This window comes from Babylonia areolata, chromosome 13 (assembly GCF_041734735.1).
Source record: "Babylonia areolata isolate BAREFJ2019XMU chromosome 13, ASM4173473v1, whole genome shotgun sequence".
NCBI lineage: Eukaryota > Metazoa > Mollusca > Gastropoda > Neogastropoda > Buccinidae > Babylonia > Babylonia areolata.
The window spans coordinates 14,645,188-14,669,776 of NC_134888.1; the positions used below are offsets into that span (position 1 = coordinate 14,645,188).

At 40.6% G+C, this 24,589-nt stretch overlaps 1 protein-coding gene across 1 annotated transcript; it reads right to left on the reverse strand.

Moving 5' to 3' along the window:
- LOC143288840 (deoxyribodipyrimidine photo-lyase-like) lies at nt 1-24,525 on the reverse strand. Its single transcript, XM_076597486.1, has 10 exons — nt 24,481-24,525; nt 20,281-20,816; nt 19,585-19,730; nt 17,306-17,488; nt 16,190-16,348; nt 12,002-12,200; nt 6,391-6,546; nt 5,120-5,241; nt 3,741-3,900; nt 1-2,464 (listed from the first exon to the last, which is right to left on the reverse strand). The coding sequence occupies exons 1-10, from the start codon at nt 24,513-24,515 to the stop codon at nt 2,322-2,324; spliced, it is 1,839 nt and encodes a 612-aa protein (XP_076453601.1). The 5' UTR covers nt 24,516-24,525; the 3' UTR covers nt 1-2,321.
- Between the last annotated feature and the right edge of the window lie 64 nt (nt 24,526-24,589).

Consider the following 24,589-nt stretch of genomic DNA (forward strand, 5'->3'; position numbering starts at 1 on the left):
ACAATTTTACGATTGACAAGACAGCGGCTGTGTGGTGGTGAACTGAAGTGATCACACTGCACTGATTATTTTGCACAATCTTTTTTCATTACTCAAAAACACAAATCTGCTTCACTGACTTTGAACACAAGTGGCTATAGTGACCAGAACTAGTGACTTATGAACGTGACAATGGTCTGGGCTGTTCGGACTGTGGTATTTTGTTTCAATCCTTATATTACTTTTTGTCATAACATATTTCTGTGTGAAAAGAAAACCACAGGCAACTGTCCCTGGGCTGAACCACAGAGCAACGCTGCCCTTTTTTCCCCCTTGACAACATGTTATTTGTTTTACTTTAAAAATGGAATTTTCTACATAACTTTGCACAACTCTGCCTTGGGTACTTTTTACATGCACCAAGTACATGCTGCACACAGGACTTTGATTTATGGTCTGATATGAAAGGCCAGAACCCAGACCATGATTCAAGGTTTGGAGAGGGGAGCAAGCACCCTGTTTTGTGTGACTCAAACCTGTGGACACTCACTTCCTCATCAGTCATTCAACCTCTAGGTCACTGCTCCCACCTTCTGATGGCAAACTCAAGCTCAGATCACTTACAGTTTGTAAATTTTTTTTGTTCCAGTATTATGTAATAGATGATTTAGTGAAAATAATCTCCAATGCAAGAAAAGAGATCAAACAATCTGTTCCAATACTTTTTATCTGAACCAAAGCTGACTCCTCAAAATTTAAAATACTGGTCACACTGAAAGAAAACCAGTTGACAGTAATATTGCAGATACAACACATGAACGGAAACTCTGTTCTTTGTTTTTCCCTTTTTGATTTGTTTTCTTACTCATCTTACTCACGACAGAGCTGTTTCTTATGACAACCTTTTCCCTTCAGCAGCAAACACAGAAAGTAACTGGAAAAAGCCATGGTACCTACTGGTCACTTTGAGAGTTCAGGTGACTTTAGAACTCAGTCATACCCAGTAACAAAGGTGCACAAACACAAAAAGTTTCTTTGATAAGCCAAGTAGTTTATCTGACCAAAACTGGATACTATTTTTCAAGAGTTGCCAGAACACACAGTTGTAGATTATTGCTGAAGTCTCACGGTCCTCTGAGCTTCATAAAAAAAAGAGAGAACCTCCAGGCTTCCTTCTGGATACACAGAACATCCAGAGATTCTGATCCTGAGAGAAATACAAAAAAGAATCGTACACAACAATAATTATTCCTTTGGTCAACAACACTGAGCAAATGGGGATCCCTGAGGATGTCGACAAGAGTGAAAGGCATTTTTACCTGTCAACATGAGTATCAACAAACTGTACATGAAAACAAAAAACACAACTGCTGCCTTGTAAGGAATAAATGTAATGCACACACTGTAGTATCTGTCTTTTACAAATTGTGGTAAAAATACACTCTTTTTCACAACAAGTATAGGTCTATTTACAGAATGTGGAAGAGAAAATGGATTTATTTTGCATGTTTTGGTGTACATGTCTGTTCCAGAATGTAGAAAGTTCCACTATGATAGTATGAACAGTTCAGCCTTCATCCACAGAAAGATAAATGCTTTCAAAGAGCATTTCAAGTAGAAAAGAGCTCCAGTAACATTTATTTACAGTTCAGCAGTCATCAAAGTGCAGATGAATGCCTGCAAAAGTAACAAGAAATGCAAAAGTAACAAGAAATAACGGCATTTATGATGGAGAAGTCTGATGATGGTATGTATGTATAGTTCAAACTCCATCCATATGAGGATGAATGTTTTTCAAACATGATGGTATTCAAAACGCTTTCTCCATCCACCCACATGTGGATGAATGTTAGAAATTCAAAGATGATGGTATTCGCTATGCACAAGCCCACTGTAGTTGTATGTCAAGTTCATCCTTCATCCACTGTGAATGAATGTCTTTAAACACAACAGTTATAGCAGCATTCAGAATGTTATAAAGCTCAGCCTTCATCCAAGGTGGATGAATGCCATGCATAACAGCAAACAAACTGTGTAAATCCACCGTGATTGTGCATACAGTTTTAGCTTTATGGATGAGCGCTTTCAAACAAAAGAGCTTGTATACTAAGATTTGTCAAGCAATACCTGCACTCAACAGGACACATTTAGCAATTATTTGGATAAAACTCACCTGGCACGCTGGAAAAGTCACAAGTCTGAAAGCAGCCTAAGTAATGTCTATGCAGTGCCAGTCCACAGCATTCTGGCAAACCATGAGCAAACTGTCCATTTGTTTTCACCCTATGAAGAATTAGCTTGGAAAGCCATGCAAATGCACATGCGTTTTCTGATGGTAACTGCTACTTGCTGCGGTACTTCCTGACGAAGGCCGGCACATCAAACTTACGCTTGCAGCCCTCATAGTTCATGTAGCGAATCTTGCCAAAGACAGGCCTCTCTCCCCAGCCCTGGTCGTGGATGCCACACACCGACCACATACACCCTGTCCAAAGAAACAGCAGTGCCTCATCATGAAGTATATGCACCTCACACATATAAATATATTTCAGTTTTAAAGTGTCCATTTCAACATGGAAGAAAAATCACCCATGGAAGACAAGCACATAAGTTTGGACTGGGAGTTTTTTTTTCTTCCATCTGTCAGAGTTGTGGACCAGGCAATACTACTTTTTAAAAGGGAATGACCACTGGATTTATTTGTCAGACCCACATTGCACTACTGAACTGACGTAAAAAGCAGCATGAGTCGCAGAAAAAGCTTTCACACATACACGAAAACACATAAACTTGCACAAGCTCTTTATCTTTGATGCATATGACCTAGCCAACCTCACAGAGCTGTACTGAGAAGCTGAAAAACTGTTCACACTGATCCCCATAGAACCAGGGGGGAAAAACTGGAAAGAAAATATGACACAAAAAGGAGGAGTTTGTATTATACTCCATGTTTGGTGTTAAATATACTTACCATGTCAAACTGATGCAAACTAGGCCTATTGGTTTGCTCTGCTTGGCCAAATTTCGCGCGGCTAACAGTGAAAAGACGGGCCCATTCATGTATCTAAAAATGGAATATGTCGCTGACGTTGACCATTCCATCAATTTTCACCAAAGGATGAAAAATTAAGTAACCTGAACATAAACATACATAATACAAAATCATATGTAACAGACATACAAAACCAACTGGCACCTCACATGTCCTTGGCAAAAAACAAAACAAAAAACAAAATGTAAGAATGCTCAATTATCGACTCCAGAAAAAAAATTATTCAAGGCTTTCTAGAAGAAAAGAAATTGGGTGAACAGACCAGTAATGCAGAAAACAGATGACAGAAAGAAAAGGTAAAAGCAAGAAACAGTGTGACAGAAAAAGGAAATTTCTTGCACAAAATTTCCAGGAGGGGATACTATTTATACTGACAGAGCGCCTGGCATTTCAACATAGGTATACACACATTTGCAGCAGCAAACAGATTTTTAATTCCAAAACTATTCACCCTATTTTTTACTTGTTAATTTGCTCATTTCATTCATATTTTTCATTAACATCTACAAACAACAACAAACAAAAAAACAAAACAAAACAAAAAAACAACAAAAAAACAATGACGAAGACTTGATTTACCAATGGATGAAAAAAGACGAACACATACTAATTCCATGGTAAGACAGGAAGACAAGACACAATACACAAAAGCACAGATCATCACGAAGAATCACAACAAAAAAGGTGCTGGCACACTGTCTGTCCTTACCCACGTAGCCGTTGGGGTCTCTGCCATCCAGGTTGTACTTGTCATTGAGGTAGATGGCTTCCTTCAGAGCTTCCTCCGGGGACGGCGTCCACTCCAGGATTTTCTTGGCCCAGTACATCCTCAGGAAGCCGTGCATCTTGCCCTCACGCACCATCTGGATCTGAAAGAGCCCCCTCCCCTGTCATGCTGAGCCCAGTGCCATTCTGAAATCTCTGCAAGGGAGCGTTTCTCCCCAACCCGCAGCAGTTAAAAAGTGTTGTGGAAACCATGCAATAACTCTATCCTCTGGGGAAGAAGAAGAAAAGCAAAATACGGCTGGTGTTTGATGAATAATCTTTCAACTAGTATCAGTATCAGTAGCTCAAGGAGGCATCACTGCGTTCGGTCAAATCCATATATGCTACATCACATCTGCCAAGCAGATGCCTGACCAACAGCGTAACCCAGCGTGCTTAGTCAGGCCTTGAGAGAAAAGAAAGAAAAAAAACCCCAAAACAATAGAAGAAAAAAAAAAAGAAAAAAAAGATAAATAAAGATAATAATAATAATAATTATGGTATTATCAACTAATAAGACTTAAGTTACAAATAAAGATAATAATAATAATAATTATGGTATTATCAACTAATAAGACTTAAGTTACATTCCTTTGTATTGAGGTTAAAAGTCAAGATATATAAATAACTGGGATCAGTACTTCCCGCTTCTGTTTCCCAGCAGCTAAACAGCAACGGGTGTTTGTTAACTGTATGAGGTGGAGGGTGTCAGAACGGTTAAGATGTTCATCTGCTAATACAGAGTCCATGAGGGTCTGGGTTTGAATCCTGGTCTCGCCCTTTTTCCCACGTTTGACTGGAAAATCAAACTGGGCGTCTAGTCATTCAGAAGATGAGCCAGGGTCCATGTGCAGCATACACTTGGCGCACTGAAAAAGAACTCATGGCAATGAAAGTGTTGATCTCTGGCAAAATTCTGAGAAGAAAACCACTCCTATTGGTACACAAACATACAGACATGCACTCAGGTCCTGACTTAGCACGTTGGGTTATGCTGCTGGTGAGACATCTGCCAAGAAAATGTGGTTTAGCACATATGGATTTGTCCGAACACAGTGACGCCTCCTTTAGAAAACTGAAACAAATTGTTTGAATGATTTGGGTTTTTTTTTACTTCCATCATGTTGCAAGCTTTCACTACAACAAATGTAAAAGGTTGTAATCCAGGACTAACCTTCTGAATGTCTTGCTGATCTTGTCTTTGATTTCCCTTTCAGATAACTGAATGTATGTCAGTTCAATCTGCATTGAAGTGCTTACAATAGCATAAGGCCTATGAAGTGCACTGCAAGCATGCATGCACACACACATAATCCTACTCACCTGGGCAGCATTCCACAAGTCATCATGAGTTTTGGCCCCCTCCAACTGCTGACGACTGTAGATGTGGGATCGTTTGTCTCCCTTGTGAGCTTCCAGGGTGTCCTGCGCCCACTTGTATGCCCCTGGCAGGAAAACAGCTGTGTTCATTTACATTGTTTACTGCCTGGTCAGTCATCAGGGCCATCTCATGGCTTGAACAACAAGATGTACAGAAAAATTACTTTCTTTACTGAGTTTTCACACCACTCCTCACCTGTATTTGAACTATTTTCCAGGACCTCAACCAGACCGGTCAAAAATGACTGACATCCGTCCTGCATGCAGAGACCACTCTAGGAGGACATGCACAATGACAAGGCAGTAAAAGTGTTTCAACCAGTTATCACATAACTCCCTGCTTCAATGGGTGCAACAGCTGAGTGGTTAAAGCACTGGACTTTCAATCTGATCGTCCCCGAGTTTGAATCCCAGTCACGCGGCACCTGGTGAGTAAAGGTTAGAGATTTTTTTCCGATCTCCCAGGTCAACATGTGAAGACCTGCTAGTGCCTGAACTCTCTTCCTGTGTATACGCATTCAACAGATCAGATTCACACATTAAGATCCCATAATCCATGTCATCGTTCGATGTGTTATGGAAACAAGAACATACTTGGCATGCACCCCCCAAAAACAGAGTCTGACTGCCTAAATGGTGGGGTTAAAAACCAGTCATACACATAAAAGCCAACTGATGTTTAGGAGTGAACGTGGGAGTCGCAGCCCAAAGAAGAAGACTCCTAGCTACCAGTAAAAACACAATTAACATCAAGCGTTCAGAAGCCAGCAACACGGAGCTCCTTTATCCTTCAAAAATCAAAATGGACAGACTGCAACTTCACACGTAACCCATGAAGCCAAAATCTCTTCTGTCCTGCTTCCAGATACAGCTGAAAGCTGTCATAAAAAAATCTGAGCAAACCTGTAACTTTGGTTCAACCATCCCTGTTAAGACAAAATAAACTAACTATAAAAAAAACACAAAAAAACACCACTGTCAAACTGCAAAAGTATGTTCCATCTTTTTTGCTTGAAATGAACATACTGATTGTAATCATGCATGTATTAAAAAAAAAAAAATAAATAAAAACAAGAAGAAAAAAAAAGTGTACAACTTTACCATCATGTTTGGAAAAAACAACAAAAAATGGAGAAAAAAGAAGATAAAATCATGCTGTTATGATCTCTCAGTCTTCACTGTCAGACTGGGCACAGTGAACTTCCCCCACCTACCCTTGATCGAGTCGTAGTGGTCAGGGTTGTAGAAACAGAAGTTGTCCGCCAGCTCTCTTCTGATGACGGCCTCCTCAATGAAAGCGTCCACTCCTTCCTTCGCCTTTGACTTGTACAGCTTGACCGTCAGAATGCAACGCTGAACAGAGATCTGACCTAACAGGGAACACACATCACACACTGTCAGAAATCAGTGCTGAACAGAGATCTGACCTAACAGGGAACACACATCACACACTGTCAGAAATCAGTGTTGAACAGAGATCTGACCTAACAGGGAACACACATCACACACTGTCAGAAATCAGTGCTGAACAGAGATCTGACCTAACAGGGAACACACATCACAGACTGTCAGAAATCAGTGCTGAACAGAGATCTGACCTAACAGGGAATAAACATCACACACTGTCAGAAATCAGTGCTGAACAGAGATCTGACCTAACAGGGAACACACATCACACACTGTCAGAAATCAGTGCTGAACAGAGATCTGACCTAACAGGGAACACACATCACAGACTGTCAGAAATCAGTGCTGAACAGAGATCTGACCTAACAGGGAACACACATCACACACTGTCAGAAATCAGTGCTGAACAGAGATCTGACCTAACAGGGAACACACATCACACACTGTCAGAAATCAGTGCTGAACAGAGATCTGACCTAACAGGGAACACACATCACACACTGTCAGAAATCAGTGCTGAACAGAGATCTGACCTAACAGGGAACACACATCACACACTGTCAGAAATCAGTGCTGAACAGAGATCTGACCTAACAGGGAACACACATCACACACTGTCAGAAATCAGTGCTGAACAGAGATCTGACCTAACAGGGAACACACATCACAAACTGTCAGATATCAGCACTGAACAGAGATCTGACATCAACAGGGAAAAAAAAACACACACACATTTTCAGAGGACTAAAACTGAACAAACGATACAAGCTTGACGCATTGTTTTCCTTACGCAAAGGTCACATGTTGGCTTTTTCCAAGGCAATTTCTGATCACAGAAGTTGACCCCATCCCCCACCCCCCAAAAAAATGTCTGAAACCCCAAGGACTGTGCAGGATTTGCTGTTGTTTCTTTGTTCTGCAATGTTTTTTTGTGTCTTATTTTTTTGTTTGTTTTTTTCAACTTGCATACATGCTCACAAACATACAGAATAAAAGAACAAACATTGTTCCCTAAAGGCCTAAAATCTGACAGCTATCATGGATTTCTGAAAACTTGATGGACATTTGGCAATTTCACAGAATGAGTTTGGGGAAAAAACAAAACAAAAGCAAAATATCTACATTAATTGTCTTTGTAGTGTGTGTGTGTGTGTGTGTGAGAGAGAGAGAGAGAGATATTAACACTGACACAATAAGACAGTATGGCAAGTATAAGCCAAAGTTGGGACATGGTCCCACAGAGGGAAGGTGGTGTATGACAGGTCAATGGGAACAGGGCTATCCACACCGCCCTTTGATATACATGGTCTGGCCCTTCCACAGAACTGGACTTTGACCCCTCTCACACCCACCCTATCACCTCTACCTCCATCCCTTCTGCCATTTCTATTTTGTCCCTGTAAAATGGAGAGAAGGCGGGAGGGACAAATATGGTATAGATAAGGAAAGGAGAAAGGAAGATGAGAAAGTGAGCTGGGTGCGGTAAGGGGTTGTGCATAAAAGGGAGGAGTGGAGGGGTGGCAGTCCCACATGCAATACAGAAATTCAACCATGTGAGAACAAAGATGACAAAAGTGAAATGTACTGATGTCCAAATGAGAGACACAGGCCAAAAATATCTCATGTAAAATATGAGCAAAACGTATGTTGTGCTTGTAATACAGATGAATCTTAGGTACTTCAGCAACAGATTCCAGGTCTAAATAATGTATACCTCACAACAGACAAAAGTGTATAGAAGCAGAACTGGCTGATTAAATTTCAGCACACACAAAAGTATTGACGTCAAATGCTACAAAAGTTTTTACTGCATAAAATGGAAAAGCATTTACACGCTTCTGCATAGCTCTCTCATCCCTGTCATCAAGTGTTGAAGGATCACAAGCAATAAAAAACAGTGACTCCACTACTGAACCAGAAGTGGAGTGTATTGCTTAAGTACATCAGTGGTAAATGATGTGCAACATTCCCTCAACACTGTTCATAAGCTGAAGGTTCTTCTCAATTTCAGACCATGAAATCTGCACTTGTGGGCCACCAATGCTGCTGAGGTATTCCACCCCACAGAAGACAAAAAATCAGTCCTATTCTTCCTAAACTGAAGTGGTTTTGCTTCCAAACCTGTAAAGTCAGCCTTGGGGACATGATTTTCAAAATCGTGTCTCATGTGTGTGTGTGTGTGTGTGTGTGTGGTTTCAATGCAACTCTCTGTGTGTATGTGAGAAAGAGACAGACAGACAGACAGACAAAGAGATTGAGAATAGAGGTCGGGCTGGACATGGGAGGAAAGAGTTTAAGTTCATGTATGTGCACTGCTTTAAATACAACTCTCTGTGTGTTAAACTCTTTGTGTGAGTGAGTGAGTGAGTGAGTGAGTGTGTGTGTGTGTGTGTGTGTGTGTGTGTGTGTGTGTGTGTGTGTGTGTGTGTGTATTCAAGGAAAAGAGAGAGACAGACAGACAGAAAGAGGGAGAGAGGGACAAAGAGACACAGAGAGGAGGGAAGGTGGGAGGAAAAAGTGCAACTGAGTTTGTATGTGTGCATATATGCACATTGCTTTAAATACAATTCTCTGTGTGTGTGTGTGTGTGTGTGTGTGTGTGTGTGTGTGTTTTCAATCTGTGTGTGTGTGTGCATGTGCTCAGTGAAAGAGAGAGTGTGTGTGCGAGTGTGCGCATGCATGTGCGTATTAAGCTCTGTGTGATTGTGTGAGCGCTCATAATATTATGTGTGCACATGTGCAAGTGTGAAGGAGATAAAATAAAAAATATAATATGTGTATATGTGAATTCATTCATGTGGTTTTTTTTCAAAGAGTGTGTGTGTGTAAGTGCGCGCATGCGCGCATTCAATTCAGCTCTATCTGTGTGTGTGCATGTGTAACTTTGGTTATCTAGCCGGCTATAGGTCTCAAATCTAAATACACTGACTCTTGCCATGAACTGTTTGTACAGAAGCCTTGGCTGTTTTCAGAAAAGGCACTGACTCAATAAGTTGCTACAAAGTTTCTGATTCAATCACAACGATGTTACTCAGTTGTGCATACAGTGACAAAGGTTGGCAGCGCAGCTTTTGCTGAATGAACAGAGGGTTAAGCAGATGTACCCATGGCCCTTGTGGCTTGACAAGGATGGAGATCCCGAGCACTGGTGTATCTGTGCATGCCCACAAGTTTGTGTGTGTGTGTGTTATTGTGTGCGTGCTCACATGTCCGTGTGCGTGTATGTGTGTGTGATCGACTGCATGTGCCGTGCGCATGTGCGCGCTTGTGTGCTTTTCACAGTGCCTTAGGAAACTTTCGGGATTCGGTTTTGGTGCTCTGACAAGTCACTGGATCGCCTCTCAACGGGTCAACAAACGACGCTTTCGAAAGAGCATTCCTTTTTCAGTTTTGACAGATCATCGGTAAACGATATAGAACGGCCCATTGGCATTTTCTTTTTTTCTTTTTTCTTCTAGAAAACGGACGCTCCGTTTTTAATGCAAATGTGAAAACAGATTTCCGTGCCTGGACTGAAGAGTTGCACCCATACAATCTGACACCAATCGCACTTGGCCTTGTCTGCGGTGTCAATTTTGTGAATGGCGTCGCCTACCCGTCAAGTTATTTTTTTATTCTTCACTTCTGTTTTCGCGATCTCATCTTGCCAGACCCAGTTCCACTTATTATTCACTCCTTTATTGATCTCTGCTGCAAAAATCCTCTAATCCTTTGTGAGTTTTCTAATTTTGTCAGTGACTGAAGACGATCGACGAAATCAGGTATCTTTGCAAGTCATGAAGCCTGCGAGCGAGTTTTGTAATCCCGACCAAATACAGATAAGCTGAATGATGACAGAGGAGCAACATAACACTTATTCTCAATTGGTTCGCTTATCCAAACATGGGGTATTTTAGCAAACGCTGTGGGTGTGTCTTGTCGATCGGTCGGACAACGTTCGTGGAACCTTCGTGGGTCGGAAAAAAACCTCACCCCCCCTCCACCCCTCCGATTTTCTCAACAGATTTACACGAATCGCAAAAATGGCCTCTGGAGCCAATTTTCGGTCGGAAATCCGACTACAGTCGGAAAAATCTCATGCCTGCAAGGCTCAAGGGGAAAAACAACCTTTTATAAACTTTAAAAAAGAAAAGAAAAAAGTAACACTGAGAGAAAGTGGATCAGTCTGATGACCAGGTCCTGCTCACCGATAAACAAATTACTGTTGTATCATCAAGATCTGTTTTGTTCTTTATGTATCATGCATTTGGAAACTTTTGCAGGTAATAAAACTAATGTAAACAACGCCTCCTCTACACCACCAGCCGCTAAATCATACCCCTTCCCCCCACTCCACTTTTTATTTATTGTATGTGTTGTATGTTGAAATGAGTGAATGTGCCAAGGATATAAATTACCTTGCAGTGAATATAGAAAATTTTCTATCTAAAATTACGTTCAAATAACATACTTACCATGACCCAAATAGTGCAGACTCCGGCAGGGGTCTGACATTCCTGTCCTGTGCAAACTACAATCCGCCTATGCGGAGAAAACCAAACTACGGCCGATAACCTCCCGGAAGTAGGTAACCTCCCCTTTGTCCTATTGACGGCAATATGCATCTATTTCATGCTAAATAAGGAAAGACACAATGGAATATTTTACCAAACAGCAGAATTTAAGTTTCACTGGTTCACTTTCAAGACACTGCAATTTTCAGCCAAAGAAATATATGCACACTGTTAAAACTACAACAACTAACAGATAGCCCCAAATCTCTTCCTTTGGGGAAGCCATTCTCAACTGAAGAGGACTTTGTTCAAACACACACATGCTGAACCACACCCCCAGGCAGCTCTTAACAGACACAACAAAGAAAAGCTCTCTGTCTCTGTCAACTGCCTGGCATCTGATGCTGCCACTCTTCCACCTTCAGGACATTACAAGGTGGCAGAATGGTTAAGATGATTATCTGCCAATACAGTGTTCATGAGGGTATGGATTCAAATCCTGCTCTCGCCCTTTCTCCTAAGTTTGTCTGGAAAATCAAACTGGGCATCTTCATACTGATGAGATGACAAACTGAGGTCCCATGTGCAGCATGCACTTGGTGCATTGAAAAAGAACCCATGGCAACAAAAGTGTTGTCCTCTTGCAAAATCAAAACTCTGTAAAAGAAATCCACTCTGACAGGTACACAAATATGTGCATGCACTCAAGGCCTGACAAGTGTGTTGGGGGTATTCCTGCTGTCAGGCATCTGCCTAGCAGATGTGGTGCAGTGTATGGATTTGCTTGAACACAGTGACACCTTGAAAAACTGAAACTAGAATGTTACAATAACACCACACACAAGCAAAATCAGTATTTCTCCACCCCCCCTAAGCCCCCCCCACCCCCCTGCTCCCTATTCCCCCCCACCCCCTTTCCCCTCACCGAAGTGTATCCATGGAGATAGGTTGCTGAGCGCCAACTTGTTGGGGTTGTTGCGGTCGCTGCTGAAGAACTTGAGGCGCTGGCTGCAGAAGGACTCCAGCATCCTGCAGGCAGCCGTGGTGCCAGGTGCCGCCCACTCCACCTCCCCCACACTGCGGTCCACCTGTAGGAACCCTTGGGCCGCCTCCCAGTCCACGGGCTGGGACAGTGCATCATGTCGTATGACAGTCATGTCCTGACTTCGACACATCGCATCATGTTGTATCAGTTAGTTGTGTCCTGACTTAATAATAATAATAATAATAATAATAATGGATACTTATATAGCACACTATCCAGAAATCTGCTCTAGGTGCTTTACAAAAACGCTTTTGTTAACATAAAACATTACATCTATGTTACATACACACACCAAAATGTGACCACACACACACATGCACACACACATACACACACACACTGTATACATACATTTTAACATACATGTGTATCTAACAGCTACCCTAACACATACGCACACATAGGCAGGCACAAACTTACATAAACACACACACACACAATACACATTCATATACATGCATGTAGTTATGTACACATACATATGTATACACACATAGTCAAGCACAGCTAACGCAAAGGACGTGGACCTGCCACAATTGAACTTATTGCTGAGGGAAAATGTGAGTTTTGAGACGAGATTTAAAAGATCCGAAGGAATCAGAATGACGGGGGTTATCAGGGAGCTTGCTCCACGTCTTAGGTCTTACTTCTGACGTGAGGTATCCTGAGAAGTCAAGTATCAGAGGAAGAACGGAGCTGGCGAGACAGGGTATAGATATGGAGGAGTTCAGAAATATACTTGGGGCCAGATCCGTTGACTGCAGAAAATGTCAGAGTGGATAGCTTATAGTCTATTCGATCAGAAACAGGCAACCAGTGGAGAGACTGAAGGAGAGGAGAAACATGGTCAAATTTAGAAGCTCTGCAAATGAGTCTGGCAGCATTATTCTGAATTCGTTGGAGTCTAACAGATATTTGGGAAGGCTGGCCAAAAGAGAGTTGCAGTAATCCAATCTTGAGAGAACCAGAGAGCATACAAGTGTCTTGGTTGCATCGGTTGAGAGATAGTGGCAGATAGAGCTGATTCTATGCAGTTCCAAACAGGCAACTTTACAGATATTCAAAATGTGCTGTTGGAAGGAAAGAGACTGGTCTAGGATTACACCAAGACTGCGAACAGAAGGAGAAAGTGAAACGGGTGTGCTATTGATCAGAACAGAGTCAGGAAAGGACACACTGCATCATGTCGTATGAGTTAGTTGTGTCCTGACTTAGACACATCGCATCATGTTGTATGAGTTAGTTGTGTCCTGACTTAGACACATCGCATCATGTCGTATGAGTTAGTTGTGTCCTGACTTAGACACATCGCATCATGTCGTATGAGTTAGTTGTGTCCTGACTTAGACACATCGCATCATGTCGTATGACAGTCAGTCGTGTCCAACTATGACCATCACAGCAGCAGAGGAGGCAACTGCTGTCCAAACTAGGCCAGAATCTGATTATAGTGGAGAGTGTCTTGCCCAAGTTACATCCTAACTCTCTCAGCCAAGAGAGTTTTAGGACAGTCAGCATTGGGTTGGTTCCCAAAAGGCCAGCTAGCCCCTCAAGGCTGCAGCACTAAGAGCCAGAGCAATCTTGCCTCCTAGTTGGACATTCATACACATTCACAAAAGACTAAGCTACAGATTACTTCCCATTGCAGTGGAGAAGCCATTGGTCATACAGCTCTCACTTAGCTGTTGGCCTAACTGTAAGCTCATGTCAGTCTGTGATACAAGCTTAAGAGAACACAAAAGGCAGCCAAGCCAACCATAAAGCATCTGTTCATTGAACAGTGTTACTCTCTTTGTCACAACAGATTTCTCTGAGTGAAATTCTGGCTGCTCACCCCAGGTGAAAGTGCCATCCTTTTCTTGTGTGTATTTGATTTGTCTCTGCACAAGATCCAGCGCTATATAAATACCTTTTTTTTCTTTTTTTTTTCCTGCCTGCAATGTTATTTGCTTTCCTGTTGAAGCGGATTTCAACAGAATTTTGCCAGGGACAACTCTTTTGTTGCTGTGGGTTCTTTTACGTGTGCTATGTGCTTGCTGCACATTGGACCTCAGTTTATCGTTTCATCTGAAAGACTAGTGTCCAGACCACCACTCAAGGTCAAGTGGAGGGGGAGAAAATACTGGTGACTGTGGGATTTGAACCAGTGTGTTCAGATTCTCTCACTTCCTAGGCAGACATGTTACCACTAGGCCAACACTCCACTCCTTTCTTTTACCATTATACCATGAATGTTGTTGCCATTTGTTTCATGATGCTGCATGGGGTGTTTTTTGTTTTATATGAACTGTCATCCTTATTATTGATATTCAATCATTGTCTCTCTCTTTCTGTGTATATAATATGAACAGGGATGAGTGCACTGGCTCTGTGGTGGTCTTGCTAATGTGTCCACTAGTAATTCTATGTGGAAGGTGTGTGTGTATGCGCATTAATGCAGGTGAGTATGTGTGTGCAAGGGTGGTGGCGGCGTGGGGATGTGTGAGAAAGCATGCATGAGACATCTTTGTTTTTTTTGTTATTTATTAGAGACAGGGTGGAAGATAACTGATGTAATTTCAATACCCCTTACATTAAACATATTCTTCTGTTTGAAGCCAATAAAGAGACTTGAAGTCTTGAAGCTTCCATCTCAGGGGTGAATACCACAGCCCTGTCAGTTCTTCAAACCAGTCAAAAGAGAACACATGTTAAAAGGTCAGTCAAAGCAACGTCAGAAAGACCAACTTTTATCCAAGTCTCGCTCACTCCACATAAAATTTCAATCAAGTTAATGATATTGAGACAGCTTCAAAAGACCAATTTATCCAAGCCTGTCTCCAAAGTGGAATAAGAACTTGCACTTTCAAATCATGTTCTGAGATTGTGTGTGTGTGTGTGTGTGTGTGTGTGTGTGTGTGTGTGTGTGAGTTCCTGTGAGAGAGGGAGAGAGGTAAATTTTCCCTAGCAGTTTCTCATTTACCACAAACAGTAGAGAGATTTGGGAGGAAGATCTACCTGCTACCTGTTACCTATCCCTTGACTTACTGCTGATGTCTTTGGAGAACCAAAGAAGACACCACCACCACTATCTTTCACCTGTCTCTGTCCACCACTCTCTGGGATTCTTCTTCTTCATCTTCTTGGGCTGTGACTCCCTCTTTCATTCATATACATGTGTGGCTTTTTTTTATCTTAAATTTTTTTTTTTTTTAACATGTATGACCATTTTTACCCCAGCCATGCAGGCAATCATACTCGATTTTCCAGGGTTCTCTAGGATTCAGCCAGGTACGTGCATGTCCATTTTTGAATATTGTATTCCACCTCTTTCTCTTGTCTTCTCATATGCAACTTCCTCTGACTGTCCCTTTTGACATGGTCTTGGCACGTGCTGATGAGCAGGGAAACATGTCCATACCACTTCATCTTCTGTTTCTTGACACTATAAGGAGGTCATCAGGACGTCCTAATGCTTGTTGGATCATCTTACTGCGGACCTCCTTGTCACAAGATCTGTGTAGTGGATACCCTAGATCTTCCTGTTGCATCTCGTTTCTGTTGCCAGGACCCTTCTTTGCATGTCTGCTGAGAGTGTCAAAGTTTTCCAAATGCATACAGGAAGTCTGAGGCAATGGAGCCTAACCTGTGGATCTTGGAGAGCAGACTGATGTTTTGTCTCTCCAGATGGTCTGGAGACTTTCTGTTACAGCTGTTGTTTTGCAGTCCTTGCCAATATTTCAGGCTTTCAAAAGATAGGGATTGATAAAACCTTTCCTGCCATTCACTTTTTTAAACAGGGGCAATTCAAAATCAGGAATCAAATGTCAACATCATGACCTGGTATAGCAGAACAAGCTTGTAACAGGTGAGGACATTCTGCTCATGGCTTCTGGTATTTTGTCTTCAGGTCTTTCCTTTTATTCCCCTAAGATTCAGTCAGACATCCATTACTATGTAGAGAAAATGCTAATAAGAACACAAACACACGCACATACTCACACACACTTACACAAACACACACCTAAGAACACAAACGCACACACACACTCACACACACTTACACAAACACACACCTTTTACCCTCACCTCTGGTGACTCCTTTGCCTTGTGGGGATGCTTAGTGAGTGGGGGGAATTCAGTGAGGTAGGAACCCAGCACATTGTGGATCTTGGAACGGATGGTCCGCGCACTGTACTCCAGTTTGGGTGAGGCCTCCCAGCACGGAACAATGTTATGAGCATCTACCTGCATCACACACGTCTCCCTGCATCACACATATGTACATAAACATCTACCTGCATCACACACATGGTGACATACACATCTACATGCATCACACACATGTACATATACATCTACCTGCATAACACACATGTAACATACACATCTACCTGAATCACACATATGTACATACACATCTATCTGCATTACACACATGTACATACATCTCTAGTTGTATCACATAAATGTATGTACACATCAACCTGCGTCACACACATGTACATATGTGTCTACTTGCAGTCTACATTGAGTTGTTTTAAAATCTTTATCCCAATCAATGTTCACCTGTCAAAACAAAACTTAAAAGTATTATTTGATCAAAAATAAAAGTATAACCTTTTAATATTCAGTTAACATTCACATGTTTGAAAGTCTTTCTGTCAGAACAAAAAGCACAAAGCAAACAAAACACACAAGTCTTGTAAAAAAACAAAAAAAACAAAAAACAAAAGCAATAATAATAAATAGCTTTTTATAAACGGCTGATCAAGATGAACCACAACTGAAGAATGACTTGTGACTGGCTGAAATACACCTGGCTGTCACAATAATAATCAGTGCTATGTATGTTTCTGCAGCTGAAGTCATTTACTCTGTACAATGCATTCTGATGCAACAGGAACTGGCAGTAATAAATCATTTTGTATTGTGCACAATATAAATGACTGAAACCCAATTCCTGTCACTTATTTGGTGGTCATTTATCACTTTTTACTTCAGCACACTGACATCTGATCATTGCAGACACTGTATACAAAATGACAGGTATGATACTGGGTAGTTATCAGAAAAGCTTCTCTTCCTTTCCACAAAATGATGCAGCAACACACTCACTGCCATCTATACTATTTCAACACAAAACACTGCAGAATTTTGAAAGATATTCAATCATTCATCGTTCTCTTTTTCTACCTATAGTACCTGACAAAAGGGAACACTCTCTGGCAGTGTGTCCTTGACCTCTTGAACCCATTTGGTGGGAGTTCGCAAGGGGGAGAAATCAGTGACTACACCACCAATGTTGTGTTCCTTGACGAAGGTGGGCAGGACTGTCTTCGCCTCCCCCAGCAACAGGTGAAAACTGATGTCCAATTGCCGACATTCCTGTACCATCAAGGCATCACTCTTTAATCCACAAACATTTCACCAAGCTGATGGCAGAGAGAATCTTATTCATATTCTCTCAACAATCTCACAGCCATAGTAAACTTCTTTGACATCTGTAAGACAGAATTAAGTGATTTCATCTACCAACCCCACCCCCCCTAAAAAACAACCAAAACAAACCAAAGAAAACATCAAGTGCATACTTAACCCTCAAAGTGCTGGATATAATAAAACATACTTACAGAAATCATGCTTAAAACAAAGGGATAGTTTGCCTCTGCTACATGTGCTCTGATTTGGGGCATTTGTATGCTTATCAGTAAGAATAAATAGGTAAACCTATACATTTTTGGAAAGTAGAGTGAATGAAGAATCAGATAAAAGTAAGAAAAAGGCTGTACCTTGTATGTAGTTGGAGATATTCCATAGGATATAATTAACAAATTTTGCACACTCGTTTTCCAAAAACGTCAACCACAATGTTTATAGGTATTTTCACATCTTTTACAGAGTCAAAATCTCAAAATTGGCATTAAACTGTACAAAAAATGTTCTGGCTGCAGAATCATGATATGAATATAACTGAAACAATGAAATTATAAGCATTGTATTATTTGTTTGAGACACACCCACTGACGCCACGCACGCGCACATCTACAATACTTTATGCAATCACAGGCAAAAACAGAAATAAATGTTTTCTTTTAGCTTATGTTGCTTTCAAAAGCAGCAAGAATGCTTTAAATCAAAATAATTTCCAGTTTTCTAGCTTGATTTGGTCAAGAAATCGCAATAGACCCATGCCTAACCCACTTTACCACCCCTCCCCACCCCCAGCACCCACCCCCCAGTTTTTGTGGCTGGAGACACAAAACTGAATGAACAACAAGCAAGCCAGCATGCCCAAGTGTCAAAATAACAAAGCCGTTTTCACCAGAATCCCTGTCAGCAAATGAATCATCACTAGTGACAAGGTCACTCATTTCCTGAGCTTTGTCAACTTCAGTGTCACTCATTGTTTACAAAAAATACGAAGATCTGGACTTATAAACTCGGTCAAAGTTTGTGCAAACACAAGCAGGGAGGCAGTAACACCAGAACGAGGCAGTTTTACGAAGGCTGCCGAGCACAGCCGTATGATGTCGGACCTTACGTAAACAGAGCCACAATCGTGGCCCATCGCACTTTACCGGGAAAGCCACGATCGTGGCTCATCGCGCTCTCCGGGTTAAGGAAGTGTTACTATTAGAAGCATGTATTGCTGGGAGTTTTGTTATACTTTGATTTCATAGCTGCCATTATTTGAAACCAAATTAAATCCTACTGCTCATAACCCAACTGACGGCATAAGGGGCTATCTCTGGGCTGAATACCTGCCAGGTTTTAAAACCAGTCCAGGATGATTATAATAACGTTAAAAAGGCCAAGTCACCCTCAACTCATTCAGCCAACATCAAATTTATATCAAGTTAACATGTACATCTATTTCCTTCAGGAATTCAGTCATAGTGTATTTAACTCTTTTGCCTCCTTAGGCGACTTTAGTCAACCAGACAGTTCACTGCCACAGGCAACAAGTTGACGGCAAGGGGTCATGTCAAAAGAACCATTTATCAATGGGTTTGATTCCCGGTCATGGCGTCTGGTGGGTAAAAGGTATAGATTTTTCCAATCTCCAGATATGCAGACCTGCTAGTGCCCGAACCCCCTTTGTGTGTATACGCAGGCAAAAGATCAAAAACACACGCTAAAGATCCCGTGATCTATGTCAGCATTCGGTTGGTCATGGAAACAAGAACATACTTGGCATGCAGTATGGAGTATGACTGCCTGCACGGCGAGGGTAAAAACAGGTCTTACACATAAAAGCCCACACATGTATACAACTCATAACAAGTGAACATGTGAGTTGCAGCCCACAAATAAAAAAGCAGTAGTAACCCTATCACTTGGTACGGAAAGTTAAGCAAAGCAACACTCCCAAAGATAAAATAGGTTAAGTGGATGACACTCTCAGCTGTGAGGTTCCAATTCCTTCGCCTAAGCTTTTAACACACTTGGCTCTGAATAGATTTTTTGTATAGCCTTTTTACCTTCTCCACCTCAGCCAGTCCTTTCAGCATAAATCCAAACTGACGAATTGTAGCATCCAGAAACTTGGGCACAAGGCAGAAGCAAACATGCAAAGGCAGTTCCAGTTTCAATGCCAGTCTCTGTGCATACAGGAAAGCCCAGTTGTCTGAAAAACAAGACTATATACATTCAGTATCTTACAAAGTTTTCATCTACAGTGTGCATGTGCATGTGTAAGTTGAAAATAGAGAGAGAGAGAGAGAGAGAGAGAGAGAGAGAGAGAGAGAGAGAAGAGAGATTTCTTTCACCTTCAGTATCAGAAGAAAGTCTTTATAAAATGGTTCCAGATTTATTTTCTGTAGCAAATCATATAGCCATCTCTCTCTCTCTCTCTCTCTCTCTCTATATATATATATATATATATACAGTTCCACATCTTTCAAAATCCAACCTTAAATAAAATGAAATAAAATAAAATAATAACAACAACAATAATACTCAATACTTACATATATAGCACCCCATCCAGAAAACTATTTTAGGCGCTTTACAAAACACATGAAATTATACCTAACACATTATATAGATATTAAATGTATACACCAAAATGTACCTGGCAGACACACACACACATAAACAAAAAGCATACATACACAATACATACAAGCATGAAAAAAAGAAAAAGCCATGGCATTATAAGTACATGTATACAGTACCTTGCACCCTCTGGTCTCGAGACATCCAGTACAGCACACCTTCACTGTCATCAGGGAAGTCCTCTGCCTCTGAGAGCACTCTCACACGCTTCTTGTTGAACTTGAACTTGTCTACTGACTGGCACACTTCTGTTCGACGTCTGTTTATCTTCTCAATGAAGTCCATGTCAGTACTGTCACTGTCACCTGCAGGTTCAGTTTTGGGTTTCTTTGAAATGTCTGAACTGCTGCTTGAAACATTGTTGGCACTTTTCCTTTTCTGGGTTTTCTCAGATTTCTTTGAATCATCACCCATCTTGAAGAAAAAATCTGGTCCCTTGAGGAAAGTTAAGTTTGTGACTTGTGAGAATGAAAAAGAATCAGAAGATGAAAGTCCAGGCTTTGTGGCTTGCTCCGTTTTTCTCCTAATAACTGACAACTTTGTCGCTGCAAAACTACAATCGGTTCTCCTCTTAAGGAATGGGCATATGCGATCAAAATACACTTGTGTACAAGTGGCAGAAGCCAATGGTTGGCTGACACGTCCAATCAGGCAGCTGCAACAAAAGATGTCCTCATACATTTAATCCTGTTCTACAATGATTTATATTGTGAAACGTTTTCTTGAAGAATAGACTAAATCATATGACATTTCTCCCAAAATATTTAGAAGTAAACTAAACATCACTTTTAGTTTACGAGCAGAATTATTTCATAACTGCATGAATCATTTACATGTATGTGGTATTGTTTATTTACATGTTTCATTCTTTTTCATGATTCCATCTGCCAGAATGCTTTACTTTGTATCTGGAGACTCTGAAATATACATTCCATACCATATACGCAATCTGACCACTCACGTAGCCTGCACAAAAAAAATCTTTTCACATTAACTGATTAAGTATTTTTAAAGCATTCCACATCTAGCATGACCATAAATCAGTTTTCCACAAAATAGAGACTGATCATTGTATATAATTTCTGAAATACAATTTAACAAATGACCAAATGACAAAGGTCACAAATTTGTCAGATATAGATCTTCAGTGACAATGTCATGAATGTGTATTAATATTGTAACACTGATATTACTTTTCAACATTAACAACCTCATTCACAAAGATCTGTAGCTTTTTCTTCCATGGGTGTAATGCTTTGGCAATAGCTTTGTATGTGACTTGATATTTCATGTTTGTCAATGAAATAACGCCTATTAGTATTACATCTTAATTATCTTTCAAGTTTTTTTTTAAGGTTGCATGTGTTGTGTTGTTAATATGTATATATTATAAGATGGATACTTGCAACACAATATTATAACACAGCACCTGTGCATAACAGCAAAATAATCTAAGTAAAAGTGAGACCCTCTTGGGTCCAACAAGATCCAACAGACTTTACAAACTAACTAATTCGCTGCGCATGCTCTCCGCGCTATGCGTACTGGGATTGTTACACTGAGTGGATTATGGGACTTATTTTGCTTCCATTATGAAACAGATATAATAGACAACAGCAGCATGTTAAACATAAACTGATTGAGCATCATATTCTTTCAAATGAAAAGTGCCTTTGTTCATGTTTTGGAACATCTGGGCATAAAAATAAAGAGCACTTTTTGTGCTTACAGAAACAACCATATCAAACCTATTTTGAACAGATCATTAGGGTTTGTTTCTGAGTTCATGAATGGTAACGATCGATCATTAAGCCTAAACACAGCCATAAAATAGACAAAATGATTACAGTAGGTGGAGATACATTTGATTAATGAAAATGTGTTGTAGACCTCACTATATTATTGTTTCAGAGTTTCAATAATTGAAAAAAATATTTTAAATAATATTAAAGTTGGTGGAAATGCATAACAATTAATTTGAAAAAAAAAAGAGTTTTAGAACTTGATATGCATGTCGAAGGATACTGATGGTGACGTGTATTAGGAATGATAAATAATGTTCATATTTTATTTTGGCTGTGGGTATTTATCGCAAGATTGTTTTTATTGTTATCAATTGATTGTCATTGGCATTATTTTTCATCATTATAGAAGTAATTATAAATATTTGGTTATGAATTAATTATTATGATAGGTCACAAGAAATTCTCACTCAGCTGAGTGTGAGTGTATCATTTATGAAGATTACTGGTTACTGGTTGTGTCCGTGTTGAAGCTCTTTGGAGCTTGTTCACAGGTCTCACTAATACAACTGAAAATACATACGCATACGTGGCGCAAGATATTGACAGTGACTAATAGTAGCAATCTGGGTCGAATTTTGCAGGTAGCTCCTTCCAGTGTGCGTTGAGCCTGTTCTTGAAAGCACTGACTGATGGGGCTGTGACCACACTGTCTGGCAGGCTGTTCCAGGTGGCGGTTACGCGCTGAACAAAGAAACTGCTTCTGATGTTGAGTCTGCAGTGTGATTTGTCCAACTTCAGGCTGTGCCCTCTTGTGTCTCTGCCTTGATAGTAACTGATGTGGGGGCGGCTGGTCAAGTACAGGCCATGCGTGTATTTATACATGTCGATCATGTCCCCCGTGAGGCGGCGGTGCTCAAGACTGGGCAGGTTCAATGCAGCAAGGCGCTCTGAAAATGGTTTATCCTTCAGTGATGCAATAAGCTTGGTGGCACGCCTCTGTACGTCCTCTAGTTCGCAGCACAGTGTCTTGTGTCGAGGTTGCCATGTTGTGTGTCCATACTCGAGAACCGGGCGAACTAGAGACTTGTATAGTTGGATGAAGACTGCGGGGGTGAGAAAGTCGAAAGATCTTCGGATGATTCCAAGAAATCTGTTTGCTTTTTCAGTCGCTTGGTTGATGTGGTTCTTGAAGGTCAGCCCTTTGTCAATCAGGACGCCAAGGTCCTTCTCTACCTCACTTTCTGCTAGTTCCACAACTATCAGTTCCCCTTGTCCATTATGGAAGCTGTTAATCTTCGGGAGTGTGTGTTGATAGAAACATTTTTCTGTTGTACAGAAAATTTATTCTGTTATAGTTATACAGTTATGGAGCAAACACTGGATAGTTTGCTTGGGTCATAGTAGAGTCTTTTTGGTAATTTCTTTTTTTAATTAAATTACTTGATCAAAAAGGACATAACTTTGATTCCATTATATAAATATATATGTTATGAACTAGATGTTCTGAGTGAGATAGTCACTGAATTTGTGGCTATGTGAAGACCTCATTATAATTTGTGTGTTAATTTGAAGGAATTGTCACTTTATAAATGTTACATTGCTGTTACATCTGCTGGAATATACATTCAGTAGTTGTAATGTATTATAAAATATCAGTGATTATGGAAATACTCTTATGGTTGGTTATGCTGATTTTATCAGAAATGAATGTGATACAAAGTAACTTAACCACTGGAAGACAATGAACTTGTAAAGAGTACAGGTTATAACTATAAGATATGTATATGTGTAAAATTGTTATGCTGAGTGAATGAGTTATCCTACAAAATGCAACAAAATTCCTACCAGCTATGTTTTGTCTGTTTCAGGGACACTTATTCTTATAATTCCTCTTATTATTGTTATTATTATTTTTTCCTCTTCTGATTTTGTTAAATGACTGCTTTGGCGTCATTCCCAGTGATAACAAGTTGAAAATGATGTGTACCACCAGTTTTATTTAGTTAAAAAGAAAAATTAACCATAAAGTCCATTGCTCCTTTTTTTTTCTTTTTTTTGACAGACAAAATGTTGATCAGACCCACCTATGAAATCACTCCATATAATGACATATTCATCCCATCCAACCAGAACTCACAACCTACTTCCACATGTAAAACATACACCTTCATATACATTCCTGCACTCAGTCACATACATTTCACCACTTACACACATAAAACATTAAAAGAGTGGTTACATGTGTGTGTGTGTGCGCGCGCGCGTGTGTGGTGTGTGTGTGTGTGTGTGTGTATTCCATGATAAAAAGGGTGCAGAGTTAAAGAGAGTGACACTGTCACAAAGAACACTTGTGCGGGTGTATTTCCTCGTTTGTGTGGTTATTTAAGAAACATTATGACTGTGACTATGAGTTTCGCGTTCGAGTTTCAGCATGAGTGCATAACTGTGCTAAGTCAGAGCTTGGGCCGACTGCATGTGCGTGAGTGTCACTGCGCATCTGTACGAGCATGAGTATTTTGCACTTAACATGTCAGGAAGGTATTGCATAGATGCATGAAATAACTTATGAATTACCTGTTCAGTCGTAGTACGAGGACCCCAACACTCATTCCAACACGTTGTGTAACGCGCTTTTGCTTGCAAACGAACTATTGGACAGCGTCTTCTCGCGTTATTGTATGTG